A 24,630-nucleotide genomic window follows, 5' to 3' on the forward strand; every position below is an offset into this window, starting at 1 on the left:
AGATGCTCTCCAGATGGGTATGGATATAAGGGAGTATTGTGCTGCCCTTAGTACTGAAGAGGGTAGAAAGATGGTTGAAGCAGTAAGATCCCTGAACATTTCATATGATGATTATCTGATGGGTTTAGCTGCTGAAAGGGAAGCCAGAGAAGCTGCTGATGCTGAACTTGCTGAACGTTCAAGGCTTCAGGATATTGAAGACAGATTGGCTGCTGACAGAAAGCAACAGGCTGAGTCCCTCAAACTAGCCAGAGCCATTGTCAAAGAACAGGATAAGGTTTTTGATAAGATAGAAACTGCTAAGGAAGTACCTACCACTGCTCCTGTAGTACCTGATCACAATATTGAGTTTCCTGATACTTACTATAAGAGCAGGTATGGTAATGTGATGAATAGAAGATCTAATCCCTGCAGAATTATCAAGGTAAACAGGGGGACAAAAAGGGCTTTTAATGTTGTCAGGGAGAACAATGTTCAAGAAAGGATTAGTTTTGATGACTTGAGAACTCTTGGATTCAGTGAATGGATAGAAATCTTGGAGTATTTCATTGGTAAAGGTGAGAGTGCTATCAAGAGTGCTCTTAAGACTGAACTCCAACAGCTGTTCAAGAAGGCAACTAAGTTTGGGAATGCACCAGTAGTTGATGTTGATGAATTTCTTGCTCAAAAGCCTAAAAGGAAGCAACCTACTGGTGAAGGACCAACTGGGAGTAGCCGAATTGTTCTACCTCCTTCCATCCCTGTTTTTGACCCTGCTGAATTACCTCTCCTGTTCCCTGAAGCCTGGAAGATTAAACAAGAGGAGCTATCTGATGAAGAAAGGGATAAAGATAGATAGTCTCCTATGTGCTTAACTTGTATCTTTGTAATTTACTGTTTATTTTTTTTAATTATCTTGTAATTATTGTATATATCTGATGTAATGTAAGTAAAGTAAGTTTATCTTCAAAATCATATCAAATTATAAGATATAGATAACTCATCAAAAGATCCCAAAACAAACTTAAAGGGACGAATTTACTGTCTACTCTCTCTAGGTCCCTAAGTGCTGGCTTTAGTGTTTTCTCTTCAAGTCATAGGTTTTGTCATCATCAAATAGGGGGAGATTGTTGAGTCCCCAAAATAATTAAGGATTTAATTATGACAAAACAATATTTATTTGCACTAAAGTGTTATGTGCAGCCAGCACACGTTTGTTTATGTATAGTCAGCTAATATAGCTGTGTCGAGTGTTTAGTATGCTGCCTAGTCTATCAGCACAAGGTAGATATGTATTCTTCGAATCAGCACAGGATGTGCACCCAGCAAATCAAGAATATCAAGTGACTCAGCATATGAAGGACCAGTAAGTCTGGATATTAGCATACAACACAAGACAGCCATGCTCCATTACAAGCATGGTAGTTTCCCAGAGTGGTCTACATCAACGCACTATTCAACAGAAGTCGAAGACAAAGTTGAACAGAAAAGGACAGGAGTCGGCGGCTGACAAGTGACCTTACAAGACCACGTGGGAATGCAGAAGTGGAACGCATGTGCAGACATGTGTTATACTTTAATCATACCTAGGGAACACAACATTCCATTTGTTTAAATCAAATGGTAGTGCCAAACCGAATGGGTGTGTTCCAGCAAATAGCTACCTAAGAGGAAAGAAGGAAAGCACGCCTTCTGACACAATTGTCCCCACAAGTACAAAGCATCCAATGTACTAGTGGACAATAGACTAATTACACAGTTAATAGAACTACTATATATATTGTAGTATCCACTATTGTAAAAAGTAGTGGTGTGGGTTTATTTGTTAGAGTCCAAACCGTGTAATAGCTTTAGTTTGTCTCTTAGCTATAATCTAGGTAATCTGTATCAACCAACTATCATTTCCGCCAAGGATAGTTGTGATTCTTTCTGATTTAATCAATAAAGAATAACAGTTGAAAATTACCTGTGACTCTATATTATTTACTACAGAATACTAAACGTGATTAACTGACTAGTTGATTAAGAAAAGAATTGTATTCACCCCCCCTCTACAATACTCCTGTTGTTATTAAGGGACCAACAGTCTCCCACCGAGGAATTCATGGTACAAAAAGGCGTAAGACAAGGCGACCCTCTCTCCCCATATCTATTCATTATTGTGGCGGAGGGATTAAATGTTCTTATTAAGCGAGCCATTCAAAACAGCCTCTTCAAGGGAATAGAAGTCGGCAAAGATAAGATAGTTGTATCACACCTTCAATACGCCGATGACACTATAATATTTGGAGAATGGGGCAAAAGAAACGTCCGAAATGCACTAAATATACTAAAATGCTTTGAAATCTATTCGGGGTTAAAAGTGAATGTTTCAAAAAGTTGTTTATATGGGATTTGGGTTCAAAAATCCATAGTCGAAGATATGGCAAACTCCTATGGATGCCAAGTGGGTTGCCTTCCTTTCTCGTATCTCGGGTTGCCTATCGGGAAGAAGATGAACAACATTCGAGATTGGGAACCTTTTATTGAAAAAATCCATTCAAGACTAGGAGATTGGAAAGCGAAAATGATGTCATTTGGAGGTCGTCTAACCCTCATCAAATCGGTCCTCAGTAGCCTTCCATTATACGCCTTCTCCCTATTCCGTGCTCCAACGTGCGTCATCAACATGCTCGAAGGTTTGCGTCGAAATTTTTTTTGGGGCGGGACGGGTGATAACACAAAAATATCTTGGGTCAAATGGGATACCATTCTACTTCCTTATGAGGGCGGGGGGTTAAATATCGGGTCTCTTAAAGCAAAAAACATGGCTCTTTTAGGAAAATGGTGGTGGCGATTTCAAAACGAAAAGAATGCTTTTTGGGTCAAAATAATCACAAGCATATACGGGCGGGATGGAGGTTTGGTTTTAACTCTCCAAAATAATTCGGGATGGGGTGTTACTTGGAACAACATCCGAAAAGCTGGTTACTGTATCAATAACTTGAATATCGATTTTACTAATTCATTCGAAAGGGTACTGTGCAAAGGAGATTCCGCATGTTTTTGGTCAGACAGGTGGCTCAATGGCTTTATCCTCAAGGAGAAATTTAAAAGATTATACAGGTTAGAAAGTGAAAAGGAGGCGCTGGTCATGAATCGGGTCAACAAACACGAAACAGGAATTCGCCTCAGTTGGAATTGGATAAGAGAACCGACATGTAGGACGCAAACGGAGTACAATGAACTCACGAACCTGCTACAAAGCTTTGCTTTCGGTACTGGGGAAAAAGACAGTTGGAAGTGGAATCTACAACCGAATGGAGAATTCTCAACGTGTATCCTCTCGAAATTAATTGACGACAAGCTTTCACAAAATGCATCTCCACAAACAGAAACAGTTCGACTTCCGATCATTCCACAAAAAATAGGAGTTTTCATTTGGTGGGTCAAACAACGACGTATCCCGGTGAGAGTTGAACTAGACAAAAGGGGCGTAGACCTTGATTCAGTGCGTTGTCCGGTATGTGACAATGATGTGGAAACCGTTGAGCACGTTTTCATCCACTGCCCATTTGCGAAAGACCTATGGCTTCGTGTCTTTCGATGGTGGAACCTCCGACGTCCTGTTTACTCGCAGCTCGAAGAACTCTTCCATGGGGTTATCGATTCAACACACCCCAACAAAACCTCCACACTATGGCAAGCAATTGAATGGGTGTGCGGGTATTTGATTTGGCGCAATAGAAACCTCATTCTATTCCAAAGAAAAAAAGGAAACGGCCCCATGACCCTCAACGAAGTCCAAATAAAGTCGTTCGAGTGGATTTCGAGAAGATCAAAGAAAAAAGCGTTAGATTGGAGCAAATGGCTGATCAACCCTGGCATCTTTGAAGACCATGGATAACTCATTTAGACAGCAATTCATCTGTTTTCCTGTTTATTTTTTCCATTTTCCCCGATCTGTTTCGATCCATAGTAGTCTAGTATTAGATTTCCTGTAACAAGCATGTTTCTCACATGCTTTGCTTTGTATCATCTTTTACTATAATGAAATTTGGCTTTTCAAAAAAAAAAAAAAAAAAAAAAAACTAACACGTCATTTTTTAAATATATTAGTTTCTCAACACAAAATCAAACTCTAATTATACATATATTTAATTGTGGTAAATGGTGTCAACCTATGATTGGTTGACACCATGCGTTAATAGTAACTCTTTTTTTTTTTTTCTTTTCAAAACATGATTTGCCCAACACCCCCCAATCCACTAACTCAATACCATCCGGATCTCCTGACCCACTACACCAACCCGACCCGAATAACCGCTACTGTAGCTAAAGTACCTTTTTTTTTCCTCTTCGAAACCAACCCGCAGCGAAAGCGCGGCCAAAAAACTAGTAATATTATGATATCTACATTAACATCTAAGTATCAAAAGTAATTACACTTAACAAAATCTTACGATATTCGTGCATTTAGTTCATATCATTTTACGTAACAAAAAAAAAAAATTCATTTCTCATTATACACAACACTAAGTAAAATAACATCACCTTGTTTGCTCTCAACACTTCCAACACTAGTTTATATTACCCAAGCTTTTTAACATCACCGTTGATAGTGTACCACACCTTTGACATATTAATGGCCGCTTCATATACGATGACTCGCGAAGCAAATGTCGAACAGATGGGTCGCAGAGACCTTTATACTTATCCAAAGACATTGAAGCATCTCATAATCTCGTCAAATAAAAGTCAAGGTAAGAAAACTATTCATAGCTCAGTTGCCCACAAATAAAACTAAGTAAATGAATAACTTTGTTTTCCCTTTGTATGAACTCATTTTGGAAAAGTCAACTAATATTTTCAAAATGAATGGTCAACTAGCTATGCCTCAAAAGGTGGTATTGCCCTTCTATAGTTATGGAGGCATAAGCTATAATCCCTTTATGTTTTCATTACACTATCACTTCACTCATATGTTACACACAGATACTCCACATTATCTCTTAGTAGCGCAAAACAAGACATATCTTGCTACCTTCGGAGAACCACCAACAAGAGCATAAACCCTTTATGTTCTCATTACACGATCACTTCACTCGTATGTTACACATACATACTCCACATTATCTCTTGATGGCGTAAAGCAAGACACGTCTTGCTACATTCGGGGAACCGCCAATAAGAGCATAAACCCTTTATGTTCACCCTAATTAACTACCTCCGTGATTAGAACTACAAAAACTTATCTCTTCAATAAGGCTCGTCAGAAAGTGTACAAACAATTGGCGCCATCTGTGGGACTCACACAAATACATACTTTGTTTAGAAAAAGTACGAAAATGACACCATGGTTGATTCTAATCACGTACCACCTGGGGTCACCTCATGGAGACAACCATCTCAAACCAAACTCAACTGCAATTCGCAACGGTTGGGACTGTAACTCAAACACCGCTCACCCATGTTGCACTCATCTCCATGAATTGTCCGAAACGACCACGACTCAAGACTGAAAAAACATTTAGGGGGCAGTTATAGCGCCCGACGAGCAAAAAAGTCCACGACGCGGCTATAATATGAAATCTCTTTTTGCACTTTTACTCTATAGTGCGCGACACACACTTGCTCAGTACCTGTTTTCAGCTTCTTTTTTGCTATTTCGACGCATTATAATCAGCCCAAATCGACCTCAACATTCACCATTCAATTGCAACCTCTTTACCTTTGAAATTTACATCAAACCAACACCTCAAATACACTTAACAACATTCATACATCCATTGAGTATCAACGATTCGTTACACAACAAAAGATGTTATTTTGACCCAAAATATAAAACAACTATTTGACATAAGTACAATAGCATGGTAGTCGGGATAAACTACCCATCTAAAGGCATCCACCAAACCTACAAATCTTCCTATGCCCAAAATTTACCATACGTTTAATTTAACATTCTTCTAAGAACTTGCGGGCATAGCCCAAGGGTTCTCCCCATGTACTTTGTGTCATGGGATAGGGAGAGGTCATGGGTTCGATCCTTAGGGATGACATGATTTTCTTTAAATCAATTGAACACCAATAATGGTGGTATATATTGACCCTATAGGGAGGTTTTACCGGATTCGTTCACGGACCCCTACCCGGAACCACTGCCCGAATGGATGTGTTCCCGGGTACCGTCGATCGGGTTGTGTGTGTTACATGCAAATGATGAGGGCCGTTGAAAGAAATGATCTATTGATGTCAAAAAAATCGCCGCTAAAAAAAAAAAAAAAAAAAAAAAACATTCTTCTAAACATGTGTATTAAAATTGTCGTCTTGTAGTACATAGTTTTTTTAACTTTAGACATATGGATATCGGCATATCGCTACAACACCCCAAAATTTACCCTACTAGACTGTGGTACTCGCATTCAGTGAAAAGATTAAAATCGGGAAAAAAGTAGTAAACGAAGAGAGACAAAGTTATATTCAAGGGTTTTCAACGAACTCATTGTTTTCCCCCAAATTCGTGTCTCAATTCCGATAATTAAACCCTAGAATTCACTATGAAGCTCTAATTCTTTCAATTTCATTTTCTTCCATTTGATCTATCAGTTACCAATGGAAGCATTGACGGAACTTTGCGATTTGATCGCACAAAACCCCAGCCAATTTCCTGACAAAATCGCTTGGATATGCAACCGATGTCCTCAATCGGACTCACTCCAATCCGGATCTCCGAAAATTACTCGGTCTCAGCTCAATGCGATCCTTATAACAGCTCGATTCATAGCCAAATGCGATAATTACAACGATTCACGTCCTCGAACGATTGTACTTGACTTCATACAAGCAATTCCAGCTTCATTTGATCAATCATTTTGGCCGAAAGGATTCGGTAATGCTTCGATTGCTATGTTTTATACTGAATTGTTTGGATATGTTTGTAGAGCTAGTGAATTGTATCCGGATTTTGAATCTGACGTGGCAAGGTGTTTTGGAGATATTGTGTTTGCTGCTGTTAATGATAAGTGTGGTGATTTGGTTATTACTAAAGCTTTTTTAAGTGCTGTGTCTGTGAGTTTTCCGTCTGTTGTACCGTCAGACGGAAATAAGCTGGTTTCGTGTTTACTTGATGGAATGGATTCTGGAATTTTAAGTAGTAGTTCGCCGAAAGGAATGATGGGCTCGAATTCTTCATCGCAGAGTTCGCCCATTAGCGTTGGTAATGCTGCTGCGTCTAGTTCTTCTAGTGGTGGTATTGATGATGCGAATTCGAAGGGTGTTGTTACGAATGGGGGGAACGGTAGTGCTTGGCCTACGATTGGGACTCCTGCAGGTAGTGATAGGAAAGGGGTTTCTTACTTTGAAGATGAGTTGGTGGAAAATCTTGAGAAACAGGAGATTGTTTTTAAGTTAATTGGACATATTCTTGAAAAAGGGCAGATTGATCCCAAGCTTTTGGAACAGGTTCACATAATTACAAAGGATCAACTCAAATCAATTTCATCCTTTCTAAAGGTAAGGTTTGTGTTAATGTAAGGGAGTGTGCTATATTTTGTATGTAGTTCATTGACATTGCAAAAACAACTGGAACTATTGGAGATAATTTGTGAATTTCTATTGGTTGGGCAGATAAGGAAGCGTGATTGGACGGAGCAGGGGGCATCACTGAAAACTAGAATTAATACCAAACTTTCTGTTTACAAAGCGGCAGTTAAGTTATATGTTGTAGGTATTGTGTCCCTTGATTCGGATGGGAAATCGTCAAAGAAATTGTTGTATGGAGCTTTGGCTCTGTTGGTAGAAGCTGCTGAAGCTTGTGTTTATTCAGTGTGGCGTAAGCTGCGAATTTGTGAAGATCTTTTCAGTTCCTTGCTTGATGGGATATCGAAAATTGCTGTTACCCGTGGAGGTCATTTACTTCCAGTTCTGTTCATACGGTTCAAGTTGCTTGTGATATCTACATGTCGTCAAGTATGTATCATCTGGTTAGGTTGTGTATATTAGTTTAGTTTTTTAAATGCTTAATGTATAAATTTATTTGGTAGGCTGATACTTGGGGAAGTAGCCAGGGGTCAATGTTTGAAAGTGTCTTGAAAACATGCTGTGAAATTGTTGAATATGGATGGACTAAGGACTCAGCTCTGGTGAATAATACATTTATTACAGGATTGGCCAAAATTGTACGTGATCGCAATGACTATGAGGAAGAGGTTAGTTTTATTTTTATTCTATGTTCTTGTCACCAAACTGTGCCTGTTACATTGTATTAATGACCCTGTGAAGAAAGTTTAACTGTTAACAACCTTTGCAACTTTAGGCCTTAAGAAGAACTTTCTGAACTATAAATCTCATTTTTCTCCAGTGTAGTTCCATTTTTCTGTCCTCGGCTTTATGTAACTCAAATCCTTTTCCTACTTTTAGTCAATTGTCCATAACGTTGTTGGAAAGTTCTGTAGCGACCCCGACAAATCGTCAAGTGACGGCGTCGACTACGTATGGTCCCATTACATGGTTATAAGCATTTATAACAAAGTTTGACCGAAAATATGTCGCATTCATTTCATAAAAGGATGTTTCAATGTTTACAAAAGTAATTCCCAAGGCAAGTACATAACAAAAGTTATAGTTCATATGAAACACGTGCGACATAGTTTAAAGTAGCCAAAAAGACGCTCCACGTATGCAAGTATACTCGACATCCAATGCAAGTATCAAAAAGTATGAGCGGAAGCATGTATCACCTAAGTTCAAGGACCTGAGAAAAACATAGAGAATCTGTCAACGAAAACGTTGGTGAAATCATAGGTTTAAATAAGTAAGTGAATGAAGGTAAGTCGAACCACAAGATTTGCAACATTAATAAAGTAGTAATACATTCTAAAAGTTAATATTCACGAGCACTCAATTATCAAGGCTTAACGTTTCCTTCCATTGAACCCCATCATAATAGTGTTAGAACATACACTGTTTCTCGAAAATATATTTCACCCGTAGACGGTAGCGAACCGTCCGAAGTGAGGGTTTGTCAAACCCATATGGCCATATAACATAAGTTCTCTCTTACACCCGTCAAGTGTAACTAATGATAATCGAATTGAGGATTTGTGTTCAAACTCGTATGTAGAATGTTTGTTTTCCTGTACTTGTGTTCACTTAGTTTAAAAGAACGTTTATGTTTTCTCATCCCAAAAGTAAGTTCAAAAAAAAAGTAAAAGTGGGACTATGATCTCACCTTGTATGCACGAACAAAAAGTACTTCGACAAGTAACGTGTGCAAAGAACAATGCTAGTCTTGACCTAAACAAATAGGTTGTATCAATAACGATAGTCACGAAGGGTCAAAGATGTTCCGTTAGTCCTATGGCTCAATACGACTCGATTAATAAAGCATGTGAATCAAATTGTCAAGTTTCATGCAAGATACAAGTAGTTGAGCATGTTAGAACGATTGTATAATCGTTTGGTTAAGGTTGACTAAAAGTCAAACTTGGTCAAAGTCAAAGTCAACGAGGTCGGGTCGGGTGTCCGACAATTTTCTCATGATGAGAAGTCATATACGAGCATAATAGTCAAGTTTCATGTTAATCGGAGTTACGGTTAAGCGGGAAACATTTTGGGAGCGTTTAAAGACAAGGAAGTTGGCCTGGGCCATTTGCGCGGTGCGCAATGGGTTGCGCGGCGCGCACCCATGTGCAATACCAGGTCAGAACTCGACCAAGGGAACCATTTATTTGGTTTTTCTGATTTGCGCGGTGCGCAGGTGCACGCGCGGCGCGCATAACCTGGGGAAGTGCTGATTGCAGAAAAAAAAAAAAAATAACTTAAGTAACGAACCAAAACTCATTTTAACATATTTCATGCACCGAAAACACTTAAAACGCATATCATATAACATGAGAAAGGTAATTTGACAAGGAGAATAACTAAACGCATTTACTCAATCAAAACCAAACAACTTATATCAAAATCACCATTAATGCTCATCATTTATTACTCCAAGTTCATAAATGCCATATTATGATTCGGTAAATTAATGCACATGTGTAATACGCCGTTTTGAAGATAATCAAGCATACAACACAACTAGACACTTACAATTAACATTGCTAAGCATTTAATGCATCAAATATTCAATTTACTTTTATCAAACCCTAACCCAAAATCATAAAATCAACAATCTTGCTTATGAAACTAATCCATGTCAAACTACATACCAATTTGAAGCTAGTGATGTTAGGAACACAATTAAAACATGAATTTTCATCATCAAATAACATATGTACACCTAAAACTCAAGATTAAACAAGCATTCTTTCAATATGAGCTAGTTACACCAAAATAGCAAGAACAAGCATACAAAACACATAATCATACTAGACTTGAGCCATAGACACTAATTAACAACCTTTTAACTCAAAAACTCAAGAACACATAAAATTAGTGATTTTAGAAAGTTACCCAAATTTGATGAAATCGGTATGGAATCGAAGAGGAGATCACGAGGAGTTCAAATATGTAATTTGTTTGGCCCGAAGCTTGATCGATTGAATATGGATGATGAATTGCTTTTTGATGGAATTAAAGAAATGGTGGAAGTATTAGATGAAAAGGAAAATTAAATGGAGAAATGAGGTGGAAGAGGTTGACTAGTCAAGTGGCTAGTCACCACTTTGGTGTCTTGGCGAAACTAGTCCCTCAAGTTGCAATCGGGTGCGTTAAATTACCTAAAACAAGATAATTGAAACGCGTATTAACGGGAGATGTTATAAACATATAACGGAGTTTAAAATAGTTAAACGGAAAAGTTGACGGAAAAAGGCGGGATGTTACATTACCTACACCTTAAAAGAAATTTCGTCCCGAAATTTAGGTAGGCGTAGTAGTCGTTGTTTCTTCCTCGGAATCTGACGTTTCCGGAACCGGGAATAGATGAGGGTGTTTCCTTCGCATTTGATCTTCTCTTTCCCAAGTAAACTCGGGTCCCCTTTTGGCGTTCCAACGGACCTTGACAATCGGGATCCGGCTTTGTTTCAATTCCTTCTCGACGTAGTCCACAATTTCAACCGGTTCCTCCACAAAATGAAGTTTGTCATTAATAGTAAGTTCCTCGAGAGGAACGACGATATCGGGCTCGGCAAGACATTTCTTCAAGTTAGATACATGAAAAGTAGGATGGATGGAGCTTAGTTGAGGCGGAAGATCCAAACGATACGCAACGGTTCCAACACGTTCTAAGATTTCGAAAGGACCAACGTACCGCGGATTTAGTTTCCCACGTTTCCCAAAACGGATGACACCTTTCCAAGGTGCGACTTTTAACATGACGCGGTCACCGACTTGAAATTCGAGGTCTTTGCGTCTTTTGTCGGTATAGCATTTTTGACGACTCCGGGCCGTCCGAAGCCTATCTCGGATTTGAAGAATCTTCTCGGTGGTTTCGTGAATGAGGTCGGGCCCGGAAATTTGCACGTCACCCACTTCGGCCCAACAAAGAGGAGAGCGACATTTTCGGCCATATAATGCTTCAAAAGGTGCGGCCTTAATACTCGCGTGATAACTATTGTTATATGAGAACTCGGCGAGGGGTAAGTGCTTGTCCCAAGCTTTTCCAAAATCAACAACGCAAGCCCGTAACATATCCTCCAATGTTTGTATGGTACGTTCACTTTGCCCATCGGTTTGGGGATGATATGCGGTACTCATGTCTAAACGCGTCCCCAACGCTTCTTGTAACGTACGCCAAAATCTAGAGACGAAACGACCATCTCGGTCGGAGATAATCGATAAAGGTACACCGTGTCGGGCTACAATCTCCTTAACGTAAAGTCGTGCAAGTTTCTCCATTTTGTCGGTTTCTTTCATGGCAAGAAAGTGCGCGGATTTAGTGAGGCGGTCAACAATGACCCAAATAGTATCATAACCGCCCGACGTTTTCGGTAGTTTGGTGATAAAATCCATCGTGATCCTTTCCCACTTCCATTGTGGGATCTCGGGTTGTTGAAGTAACCCGGACGGTCTTTGGTGTTCAGCTTTGACTTTAGCGCAAGTCAAACATTTGGCAACGTATCTAGCAACTTCCTTTTTGATATTCGGCCACCAATATTGTTCTTTAAGGTCATGGTACATCTTATTGGCGCCGGGATGAATCGAGTATCGCGATTTGTGGGCTTCGTCTAGGATGAGGTTTCGTAAGTCGCCATATCTAGGCACCCAAATTCTTCCGGCGTAATATCGAAGTCCGTTCTCCTTAACTTCGAATCGAGAGACGAGGATGTTTAAAAGTTCACGTCCAATGTGGTTGTCTTTAAGAGCCTCCTCTTGGGCTACACGAATTTGGCTATTAAGGTTGGAGTGAATGGTGATGTTTAAAGCTCGGACACGAAGAGGCACCGCTCTTTCTTTTCGACTTAAGGCATCGGCCACTACATTTGCCTTCCCGGGGTGGTAACGAAACTCGCAATTATAATCGTTCAAGGTCTCAATCCACCTTCGTTGTCTCATGTTTAGTTGCTTTTGATCGAAGATATGTTGGAGACTTTTGTGATCGGTAAAGATGGTACTTTTGGTACCAAGAAGATGGTGTCTCCATAACTTAAGTGCAAAGATGACGGCACCGAGTTCAAGATCATGTGTCGTGTAGTTTCGTTCGTGAACCTTGAGTTGTCGAGAGGCATAAGCATTGACTTTCTTTCGTTGCATTAGCACACACCCATAACCGTTTTTCGAGGCATCGCAATATACAACAAAATCATCATTGCCTTTGGGAAGTGACAAGATAGGAGCGGTGGTTAGCTTAGTTTTCAAGATTTGGAATGCGGTTTCTTGTTCGGATGTCCAAACGAATTTTCGTTCCTTGTGAGTTAACGCGGTTAAAGGACGAGCGATTAAGGAGAAGTCCTTGATGAATTTACGGTAGTATCCGGCAAGACCCAAGAATTGACGAATTTGAGTAGGAGTAGTAGGAGCCTCCCATTTACTAATGGCTTCGATCTTTGCGGGATCGACTTTAATGCCTTGATCACTTACGACGTGACCGAGGAATTGAACTTCCTTCAACCAAAATTCACACTTGGAGAACTTGGCATAGAGTTGTTCTTTTCTCAAGAGTTCAAGCACGAGTCGGAGATGTTCTTTGTGTTCCTCTTCGCTTTTAGAATAGACCAAAATATCGTCAATGAACACGATAACGAATTTGTCGAGGTATGGTTTGCACACGCGGTTCATGAGATCCATGAACACCGCCGGAGCGTTAGTGAGACCAAAAGGCATGACAAGGAATTCGTAACTACCGTAACGAGTCCGGAAAGCGGTTTTGGAGACATCTTCCCCCTTAACCCTTAGTTGATGATACCCCGAACGGAGATCGATTTTTGAATATACACAAGACCCTTGTAGTTGATCAAAGAGGTCATCGATGCGAGGAAGAGGATATCGTTTTTTAACCGTCAATTTGTTTAGTTCACGATAATCAATGCACATTCGTAGGGATCCGTCTTTCTTCTTAACGAACAAAATCGGAGCGCCCCATGGTGAATGGCTAGGTTGAATGAAACCACGGTCAAGTAACTCTTGGATTTGACTTTGCAATTCTTGCAATTCGGATGGAGCGAGTCTATACGGTGCACGCGCTACGGGTGCGGCTCCTGGAATAAGATCGATTTGAAATTCAACCGGTCGATGAGGTGGAAGACCCGGTAATTCGTCGGGAAATACATCGGAAAAGTCACTAACAATTGGCACATCATCGATGCGCTTCTCATCGGCCTCGACTTTCTTAATGTGAGCAAGAATTGCGAAACAACCCTTGCGAAGTAGCTTTCGAACTTTAAGGCACGAAACGAGATTGAGTCCGGTGCAATTTTTGTCGCCATAGACAATCAATGGTTCACCATTCTCGATAGGAATTCGGATTGCGTGAAGGTCGCAAAGAATGTGAGATTTATTTTTGACCATCCAATTCATACCGATTATTACATCAAAACTTCCTAGTTCCATGGGTATCAAGTCAATTTCAAATTCATTACCCAAAATGTTTAAAGTACACCCCCGGTAATATGTGTCGGCACTTAAGAGTTTTCCATCGGCCACTTCGATGGAATAAGTAGTATCTAAAGGGTGTGGTGGAGTGCAAAGAGTAGGAGTCAAAGTCTTAGACACAAAACATTTATCGGCACCCGAATCGAATAAGCAAGTAACATAAGTGTTGTTGAGAAGAAACGTACCCGTGACTAATTCGTTATCGTCTCGGGCTTCCTCGGTGTTGATGTTGAAGGCTCGGCCTCGGTTGTTGGGGTTGGCTTTCTTCTTCGGGCATTCGTTCCTATAGTGACCCGGTTGACCACATTCATAACAAGTGGCCGTTCTTGGAGGATTGGGCCCCTTTCGAGCGACGGGGGCGGCGCTTGTGCAATTGTTGGCCCTATGACCAACTCCTTGGCAACGGTGACAAACTAGCTTGTTACATTCGCCGTAATGATGTTTGTGGCATTTGTTGCAAAGAGGTAAGTTTCCGACATAACCCTTCTTGCCGTCGTTGTTGAAAGGCTTTTTGGTGAAGGTATTGTTGTTGTAGTTAGTTGATGGAGTGACTTCCCATTTCCTTTTGTTGCCACCCGACTTGTCCTCGGCCTTAGGAGCCGGTACTACGATTTCGTCAACCGTTTCAATTAATTGGCGAGCCATGTTCATAGCGGTTTGATGAGTAGTGGGTTTGGATGACATCACCCCTTGTTTGATGCTTTTTGGAAGACCGAGCATGTAGAGCTCAATCCTTTGAGATTCGGGGTTAACAAGATTAGGACACATCAAGGATAGTTCGGCGAAGCGTTGATTATAAGCTTTAAGATCGTTTCCGACCGCTTTCAAAGCTCTTAGTTCTTCCTCAAGCTTGCGGGTTTCTTCACGCGGAAAATATTCAACAATCATCTTTTCCCTTAGATCGGCCCAAGAGAGGGCATGAGCTTCATCTGTACCCACCGATTGAACATAGGTGTTCCACCATGTTAGAGCAATCCCGGAGAAAGTGTGGGTGGAGTATTTGACCTTGTCTTGATCCCGACAACCGCTTATGCTAAAGACGGCCTCGGTTTGTTCAAACCAACGAGTAAGCACAACCGGTCCACCGGTCCCATCATACGAGTGAGGTTTGCACCCCATGAAAGCTTTGTAGGACCACCCTTCGCTAGAGTTACCGGCTCCTTGGTTGTTGTTGTTGTTATTATTGTTGTTGTTGGACGAGTGACCGGCCATGGCCGCATCCACGACGGTGGCTATCATGCGTTGCAAAGCTTGTTCGGGAGTTTCGGGAGGGGCGCGTCGACGAGCCATTGTTCCTTCAAAACACAAGAATACCGTTGGTTAGTATTCTAAATAATACTAACCGTGATATGGAATAAAGATAAAGAGAAAATTATCCTTGACTTGCCTTAAATTCTTTATGTCATAATGTCGGTATGTTCATATGAGTCACCGTAATATAATTTCCGGGAATTATATTACCCTAATTCATATGTGCATTAGACATTACATCATATAGTCAAGGTGGCGTGTCAATTAAATTATACAACGCAAGGTTTAGATAGAATAAGAGTAGATATGAGTGAGAGAGTTCGAGTATAAATGCACAAGTAGTCAAGTAATTCCTATGTCAAGTCTATATGCCGGTTGTAGTCTAGACTCACCAATGTACCCTATGACTTGGGTTTGACACCAATGAACTCTAAATCCCTACAACCAAGGCTCTGATACCACTTGTAGCGACCCCGATAAATCGTCAAGTGACGGCGTCGACTACGTATGGTCCCATTACATGGTTATAAGCATCTATAACAAAGTTTGACCGAAAATATGTCGCATTCATTTCATAAAAGGATGTTTCAATGTTTACAAAAGTAATTCCCAAGGCAAGTACATAACAAAAGTTATAGTTCATATGAAACACGTGCGACATAGTTTAAAGTAGCCAAAAAGACGCTCCACGTATGCAAGTATACTCGACATCCAATGCAAGTATCAAAAAGTATGAGCGGAAGCATGTATCACCTAAGTTCAAGGACCTGAGAAAAACATAGAGAATCTGTCAACGAAAACGTTGGTGAAATCATAGGTTTAAATAAGTAAGTGAATGAAGGTAAGTCGAACCACAAGATTTGCAACATTAATAAAGTAGTAATACATTCTAAAAGTTAATATTCACGAGCACCCAATTATCAAGGCTTAACGTTTCCTTCCATTGAACCCCATCATAATAGTGTTAGAACATACACTGTTTCTCGAAAATATATTTCACCCGTAGACGGTAGCGAACCGTCCGAAGTGAGGGTTTGTCAAACCCATATGGCCATATAACATAAGTTCTCTCTTACACCCGTCAAGTGTAACTAATGATAATCGAATTGAGGATTTGTGTTCAAACTCGTATGTAGAATGTTTGTTTTCCTGTACTTGTGTTCACTTAGTTTAAAAGAACGTTTATGTTTTCTCATCCCAAAAGTAAGTTAAAAAAAAAAGTAAAAGTGGGACTATGATCTCACCTTGTATGCACGAACAAAAAGTACTTCGACAAGTAACGTGTGCAAAGAACAATGCTAGTCTTGACCTAAACAAATAGGTTGTATCAATAACGATAGTCACGAAGGGTCAAAGATGTTCCGTTAGTCCTATGGCTCAATACGACTCGATTAATAAAGCATGTGAATCAAATTGTCAAGTTTCATGCAAGATACAAGTAGTTGAGCATGTTAGAACGATTGTATAATCGTTTGGTTAAGGTTGACTAAAAGTCAAACTTGGTCAAAGTCAAAGTCAACGAGGTCGGGTCGGGTGTCCGACAATTTTCTCATGATGAGAAGTCATATACGAGCATAATAGTCAAGTTTCATGTTAATCGGAGTTACGGTTAAGCGGGAAACATTTTGGGAGCGTTTAAAGACAAGGAAGTTGGCCTGGGCCATTTGCGCGGTGCGCAATGGGTTGCGCGGCGCGCACCCATGTGCAATACCAGGTCAGAACTCGACCAAGGGAACCATTTATTTGGTTTTTCTGATTTGCGCGGTGCGTAGGTGCACGCGCGGCGCGCATAACCTGGGGAAGTGCTGATTGCAGAAAAAAAAAAAAAATAACTTAAGTAACGAACCAAAACTCATTTTAACATATTTCATGCACCGAAAACACTTAAAACGCATATCATATAACATGAGAAAGGTAATTTGACAAGGAGAATAACTAAACGCATTTACTCAATCAAAACCAAACAACTTATATCAAAATCACCATTAATGCTCATCATTTATTACTCCAAGTTCATAAATGCCATATTATGATTCGGTAAATTAATGCACATGTGTAATACGCCGTTTTGAAGATAATCAAGCATACAACACAACTAGACACTTACAATTAACATTGCTAAGCATTTAATGCATCAAATATTCAATTTACTTTTATCAAACCCTAACCCAAAATCATAAAATCAACAATCTTGCTTATGAAACTAATCCATGTCAAACTACATACCAATTTGAAGCTAGTGATGTTAGGAACACAATTAAAACATGAATTTTCATCATCAAATAACATATGTACACCTAAAACTCACCTAAAACTCAAGATTAAACAAGCATTCTTTCAATATGAGCTAGTTACACCAAAATAGCAAGAACAAGCATACAAAACACATAATCATACTAGACTTGAGCCATAAACACTAATTAACAACCTTTTAACTCAAAAACTCAAGAACACATAAAATTAGTGATTTTAGAAAGTTACCCAAATTTGATGAAATCGGTATGGAATCGAAGAGGAGATCACGAGGAGTTCAAATATGTAATTTGTTTGGCCCGAAGCTTGATCGATTGAATATGGATGATGAATTGCTTTTTGATGGAATTAAAGAAATGGTGGAAGTATTAGATGAAAAGGAAAATTAAATGGAGAAATGAGGTGGAAGAGGTTGACTAGTCAAGTGGCTAGTCACCACTTTGGTGTCTTGGCGAAACTAGTCCCTCAAGTTGCAATCGGGTGCGTTAAATTACCTAAAACAAATAATTGAAACGCGTATTAACGGGAGATGTTATAAACATATAACGGAGTTTAAAATAGTTAAACGGAAAAGTTGACTGAAAAAGGCGGGATGTTACAAGTTCAACAGTGACTCTTTAGGGTTATATAAGATTTGAATTCACTTTACATGGGGATGGAATTTTCGTTCATTTGTTATAACATTATATGTTTATGATCGGTGCATATAACTTCAGGATGCAAAAGAGAAGCAGACAGTTCCCATTGTACAGCTCAATGTCATTCGGTTGCTTGCAGACTTAAATATACAAGTTAAGAAAGTTGAAGTGGTGGACAATGTATTGCCACTATTCATTGAAAGTTTGGAGGAGGGTGATGCTTCTACACCTGGCTTATTGCGTCTCCGAGTACGATTCTTATCATAAATCATGTTTTATTATATGATTATAATTCCTTTATCTTCGGGATCACTTTTTTTGTTCTTGCAATCACTATCAAAGCAACTTTGATTAAATGTTGAGCTGGCAACTTCAATCCATTCAGTTATGCATGGGTTGATTTACATTGAATATCTCCAACGGGTCTAAACGTGCAACAGGAGTGACTGTGGGTCAAATCAACCCGGTCTGACCCTTTTTGGCTTGTATAAAAAGCATTTTGTTTCAGCGCCATCCTGTTGTACTCGTTACTCAATCTGGCTTACATGTCCATATTGTCACGGCTATTACAATACTTGACATTGGGCCACAACATTTTAACCTAAGTGATTGAATCTTTAGCTTTTTTTATAACAATAAAGTTCATTGAAGTGTTCACATAAAGGCATTCTCAAACTTTCTTTTTTGACACACTGCAGCTTCTTGATGCTGTTTCTCGCATCGCGAGTTTAGGTTTTGAGAAGTCGTATCGTGAATCTGTTGTGCTTATGATAAGAAGCTACTTAAGTAAACTTTCCAGCATTGGATCTGCAGAAAGCAAGACCTTGCCAGCTGAAGCCAATACAGAACGTGTTGAGGTATATCCTTGTAGCAACTGGATTCTTATTGGACTAGGCATTAAAAATTTGCTTGCATTAATTTATACTTTTATTCATTTATTCTAATAATGGTGGTTTTGAAACTGGTTTAACATAACAATTTGTTTACTGTCATCTTCAATTGGACTTCGTAATATCAATTCTATCTTGTATGCTCACTAAGTTCAATTACTTTCAAGACTCTTCCTGCAGGATTTAAATTGATAGCTAGAGGCCTAACAAATGGAAAACTTCGAGTGGACTTTCGTCACCGCCTTCTATCTTTATGCTCAGATGTAGGATTAGCTGCTGAGTCCAAAAGTGGAAGGTGAGTGTTGTGTTTTGTTGTATTTCATGATAATAATGCAGTATATATATATATATATATATATATATATATATATATATATATATATATATATATATATATATAGGGGCAGGATCAATGGGGAAGTAACCAATCGGGGGAAGCAAAATATTTTTTTTTTTTTCGTTTTTTTTGAAATTTTTTTTTCGGCATCAAGATCACACGAAAATATGAACATTTAGAAGAGACACTTTGTGATGAATGTTATTATTTAGGCGGGAAAACGATCGACAAAAATAACATTCAAGATAATATTGTTTGTGAAGAATATGAACGTTTTTTTTTCTTTCATGTTTTGTGAAGTAAAATTTAGCCCGATTTAGGGTTTAGGGTTTAGGGTTTAGGGTTTAGGGTTTGGTGGTTTGGATTTATTCCATAAACCCAAAACACCAAACCCTAAACCCTAAACCCTAAACCCTAAACTCTAAACCGTTTGTGTTAAAAACTCAATCTAAATCCTAAATCTAAACCCTAAATCTAAACCCTAAACCCTAAATTTCTAAACCCTAATATCTAAACCCTATAAACCCTAATATCTAAACCCCAATAGCTAAAACCTCAAAATACGTTCGAAAAACACGATAATTGTTATATATTACTTCTTCGAGCGTTTTCCCGCCAAAATAAAAACATTTATCACAAAGTGTCTCTACTAAATGTTCATATTTTCATCTCATCTATAATGTTCGTGAACAAAGTTTTTTCAAAAAACGAAAAGAAAAAAAAAGTTTTTGCTTCCCCCCGCTTCCCCCCGAATGGTTACTTCCCTCGTGATCCTACCACTATATATATATATATATATATATATATATATATATATAGGGTCATCATCAAGAGGGAAGCACTTTTTTTTGGGGGGAAGTAATTTTTTTTTTTTTTTTTTATTCTTTTTCAAACATTAAGATCACATGAAAATATGAACATTTAAAAAAGACACTTTGTGATAAGTGTTATTACTTTGGCGGGAAAACGCTCGAAGAAATAAATGATAACAAGTAATGTTTTAATTAGAGTTTTTCATCATCGTTCTTTTTTCATCTTATTTGAAGTTTTTTTTTTTTCTTTTTTTCAAAATTTAGCCCGATTTAGAGTTTAGGGTTGAGTGTTTTGGGTTTAGTTCCTAAACCCTAAACCCTAAACTCTAAACCGTTAATGTTAAGTAATCAATCTAAACCCTAAACCCTAATTTCTAAACCCTAAACCCTTATTTTTAACACCTTAAAAAACAAACTTTAATTAAAACATTACATATGATATATATGATATATATGTTATCATTTATTTCTTCGGGCGTTTTCACACCAAAATAATAACATTTATCACAAAGTGTCTTTTTTAAATGTTCATATTTTCATGTGATCTTAATGTTTGCAAAAAAACGAAAAAAATTACTTCCCCCCCAAAAAAGTGCTATATATATATATATATATATATATATATATATATATATATGTAGGGGCAGGATCAATGGGGAAGTAACCAATCGGGGGGAAGCGGGGGAAGCAAAAAAAAAAAAAATTCGTTTTTTGAAAAAACTTTGTTCACGAACATTATAGATTGGATGAAAATAAGAACATTTAGAAAAGACACTTCGTGATGAATGTTATTATTTTGGCGGGAAAACGATCGACAAAAATAACATTCAAGATAATATTGTTCGTGAAGAATGTTAACGTTTTTTTTTTCTTCATGTTTTGTGAAGTAAAATTTAGCCCGATTTAGAGTTTAGGGTTTAGGGTTTAGGACCTAAAACACCAAACCCTAAACCCTAAACTCTAAACCGTTCGTGTTAAAAACTCAATCTAAATCCTAAATCTAAACCCTAAATTTCTAAACCCTAAATTTCTAAACCCTAATATCTAAACCCTAATATCTAAACCCTATAAACCCTAATATCTAAACCCTAATGTCTAAAACCTCAACATACGCTCAAAAAACACGATAATTGTTATATATTACTTCTTCGAGCGTTTTCCCGCCAAAATAATAACATTGTCTTTTCTAAATGTTCTTATTTTCATCCAATCTATAATGTTCGTGAACAAAGCTTTTTCAAAAAACAAAAAAAAAAAAAAAAAAAAAAAAAATTTGCTTCCCCCCGCTTCCCCCCGCTTCCCCCGATTGGTTACTTCCCTCTTGATCCTACCCCTATATATAAGCAAATTTTTTTTTTTTTTCGTTTTTTGAAAAAACTTTGTTCACGAACATTATAGATGAGATGAAAATATGAACATTTAGTAGAGACACTTTGAGATAAATGTTTTTATTTTGGCGGGAAAACGCTCGAAGAAGTAATATATAACAATTATCGTGTTTTTCGAACGTATTTTGAGGTTTTAGCTATTGGGGTTTAGATATTAGGGTTTAGATATTAGGGTTTAGAAATTTAGGGTTTAGGGTTTAGATTTAGGATTTAGATTGAGTTTTTAACACGAACGGTTTAGGGTTTGGTGTTTTGGGTTTATGGAATAAACCCAAAACACCAAACCCTAAACTCTAAATCGAGCTAAATTTTACTTCACAAAACATGAAAAAAAAAAAACGTTCATATTCTTCACGAACAATATTATCTTGAATGTTATTTTTGTAGATCGTTTTCCCGCCTAAATAATAACATTCATCACGAAGTGTCTCTTCTAAATGTTCATATTTTCGTGTGATCTTGATGCCGGGAAAAAAAAATTCAAAAAAAACGAATTTTTTTTTCCTTCCCCCGCTTCCCCTCGATTGGTAGTAACCAATCGGGGGAAGCAAATTTTTTTTTTTTTTTTCGTTTTTTGAAAAAACTTTGTTCACGAACATTATAGATTGGATGAAAATATGAACATTTAATAAAGACACTTTGTGATAAATGTTTTTATTTTGGCGGGAAAACGCTCGAAGAACTAATATATAACAATTATCGTGTTTTTCGAGCGTATGTTGAGGTTTTAGGGTTTAGATATTAGGGTTTATAGGGTTTAGATATTAGGGTTTAGAAATTTAGAGTTTAGGGTTTAGATTTAGGGTTTAGATTTAGGATTTAGATTGAGTTTTTAACACGAACGGTTTAGAGTTTAGGGTTTAGGGTTTGGTGTTTTGAGTTTATGGAATAAACCCAAAACACCAAACCCTAAACTCTAAATCGGGCTAAATTTTACTTCACAAAACATGAAAAAAAAACGTTAACATTCTTCACGAACTATATTATCTTGAATGTTATTTTTGTCGATCGTTTTTCCGCCTAAATAATAACATTCATCACGAAGTGTCTTTTCTAAATGTTCATATTTTCACGTGATCTTGATGCCTGAAAAAAGAAATTCCAAAAAAAAAATTTTTGCTTCCCCCCGCTTCCCCCCGATTGGTTACTTCCCCATTGATCCTGCCCCTATATATATATATATATATATATATATATATATATATATATATATATATATATATATATATATATATATATATATATATATATATATATATATATATATATATATATATATATATATATATATTTGATTTTTTGCTGTACATTCTTTAGAATGTTAAGTTACTGAGGCATTTAATACTAGATATGCGTCTGATGCTGTTACTCCAATGCATTTTTTTCTGATTTGCAGCAGCGGAGCTGATTTTCTTGGCCCTTTACTTCCTGCTGTGGCTGAAATATGTTCTGATTTTGATCCAACGGCGGATATTGAACCGTCACTCCTGAAGTTATTTCGTAACCTGTGGTTCTACATTGCTCTTTTTGGCTTGGCACCTCCAGTGCTTAATTCCGCAATCCCATTAAAATCAAACTCTACAACATTGAGCAACGGAGGGAACACAAGTGCGGTTGCCCTTCAAGCTGTCGGTGGACCCTACATGTGGAATCCCGAGTGGTCTTCTGCTGTTCAACGCATATCTCAAGGGACTCCACCCCTTGTATGTTAGCATTCACTGGAAACTTTAATGAATACTTTGATTTGATGATTTATTATAATATTTGGAAGTAGTTACTAGTTACCTTTCAGGAAATTGAGGATATACAGATTTAAACTTTGGGTTGACAGGTGCTATTTAAATGCAGAAAACCTGCTAAACTATTTCATAATTATGTGATTTTGTTTTCCCATTTGTCAGGTTGTTAGTTCTGTAAAATGGCTAGAAGATGAATTAGAACTAAATGCCCTTCACAATCCTGGTAGTCGTCGAGGAAGTGGAAATGAGAAAGCTGCTTTAAGCCAAAGAACAGCACTCTCTGCTTCATTAGGAGGGCGCGTTGAAGTTGGAGCAATGACCACAATTTCAGGTAGGTAGTACTAGTTAGTATATCATATAACTTCACGTTGCATACACTACTAGATTTCTATTACAGCCCTTTGCTACTTGGTGCATTGGTAGCACATGTATTTGCAGTGTGCTCTTCACAAGTATGTTATCAGTTACTGATGAACTATGTTCTTCCCACATTATTATTTACATCCCCACTAAAAAGGATAGAAGTCCTTTCCCTGTTCAGGCTACCGGGGAGGGCGAGTAATCCGACCCCACACACTCTGATGTACGCAGTCCAGCAGGATTACTCCCTGGCTGTTTCTAACCCATCCCTGGACACCACTAAATATTCATCCTAGACAGGATTCGAACCTAAGACCTCTTGCAAGTAACTCATGGCCCCAACCATTGGGCTATCTAGTGATGGTTTTTACATCCCCACTATTGGTTTGGAAGATTTTTGTGTTTGTCGTCTTGAGTTAGATGTCCGGTTTACTTCTACTTTTTGAAATACTTTTTTTTTTTTTTTTTTTCATTCTTTGTCTAAAAAGGTTCAGGGAGAAGGCAACTTATCTTCTTCTGTTGCACTTTTAGAAATTCCGGGTTTACTTCTACTTTTTGAAAGTTTTTTTTTCTAAAAATGTTCAGGGGTGAAGGCAACTTATCTTCTTGCTGTTGCATTTTTGGAAATCATACGATTTAGTAGCAATGGTGGCATCCTTAATAGTGGTCCCAGCTCTACTACTTCTAGGAGTTCCTTCAGCTGTGTTTTTGAGTATCTTAAAAGCCCAAATCTCATGCCAGCTGTATCGCAATGCTTAATTGCCATTGTACATCGTGCTTTTGAGACAGCAATATCATGGCTGGTAATTAATTATTACTCCATATTTGTTTTGGTTATCCTTTATTATTAATTTGTTAATTGTTAATTTGTTATCTATTCATGATAACTTTTTACTCATGATCGGTTATCAGTTACTTGTTGATGTTTGCTTATAAAAAGGAGCTTTACATAGAAATGTGTAGTGAT

At 38.1% G+C, this 24,630-nt stretch overlaps 1 protein-coding gene across 1 annotated transcript in view; it reads left to right on the forward strand.

Annotated features, from left to right (window-relative positions):
* Window positions 1-6,468: 6,468 nt before the first annotated feature.
* Window positions 6,469-24,630, forward strand: part of LOC139902845 (phosphatidylinositol 4-kinase alpha 1-like) — a 28,294-nt gene continuing 10,132 nt past the window's right edge. The window contains exons 1-9 of the mRNA XM_071885491.1: window positions 6,469-7,473; window positions 7,588-7,929; window positions 8,004-8,168; window positions 18,216-18,386; window positions 18,836-18,994; window positions 19,195-19,322; window positions 22,961-23,267; window positions 23,466-23,634; window positions 24,249-24,466. Of these exons, the coding sequence (XP_071741592.1) occupies window positions 6,574-7,473; window positions 7,588-7,929; window positions 8,004-8,168; window positions 18,216-18,386; window positions 18,836-18,994; window positions 19,195-19,322; window positions 22,961-23,267; window positions 23,466-23,634; window positions 24,249-24,466 (2,559 nt within the window). The 5' untranslated portion in view covers window positions 6,469-6,573. The remainder of the gene's footprint in view (window positions 7,474-7,587; window positions 7,930-8,003; window positions 8,169-18,215; window positions 18,387-18,835; window positions 18,995-19,194; window positions 19,323-22,960; window positions 23,268-23,465; window positions 23,635-24,248; window positions 24,467-24,630) is intronic.

The sequence above is a fragment of the Rutidosis leptorrhynchoides genome, chromosome 3 (assembly GCF_046630445.1).
Source record: "Rutidosis leptorrhynchoides isolate AG116_Rl617_1_P2 chromosome 3, CSIRO_AGI_Rlap_v1, whole genome shotgun sequence".
In the NCBI taxonomy this organism is placed as follows: Eukaryota; Viridiplantae; Streptophyta; class Magnoliopsida; order Asterales; family Asteraceae; genus Rutidosis; species Rutidosis leptorrhynchoides.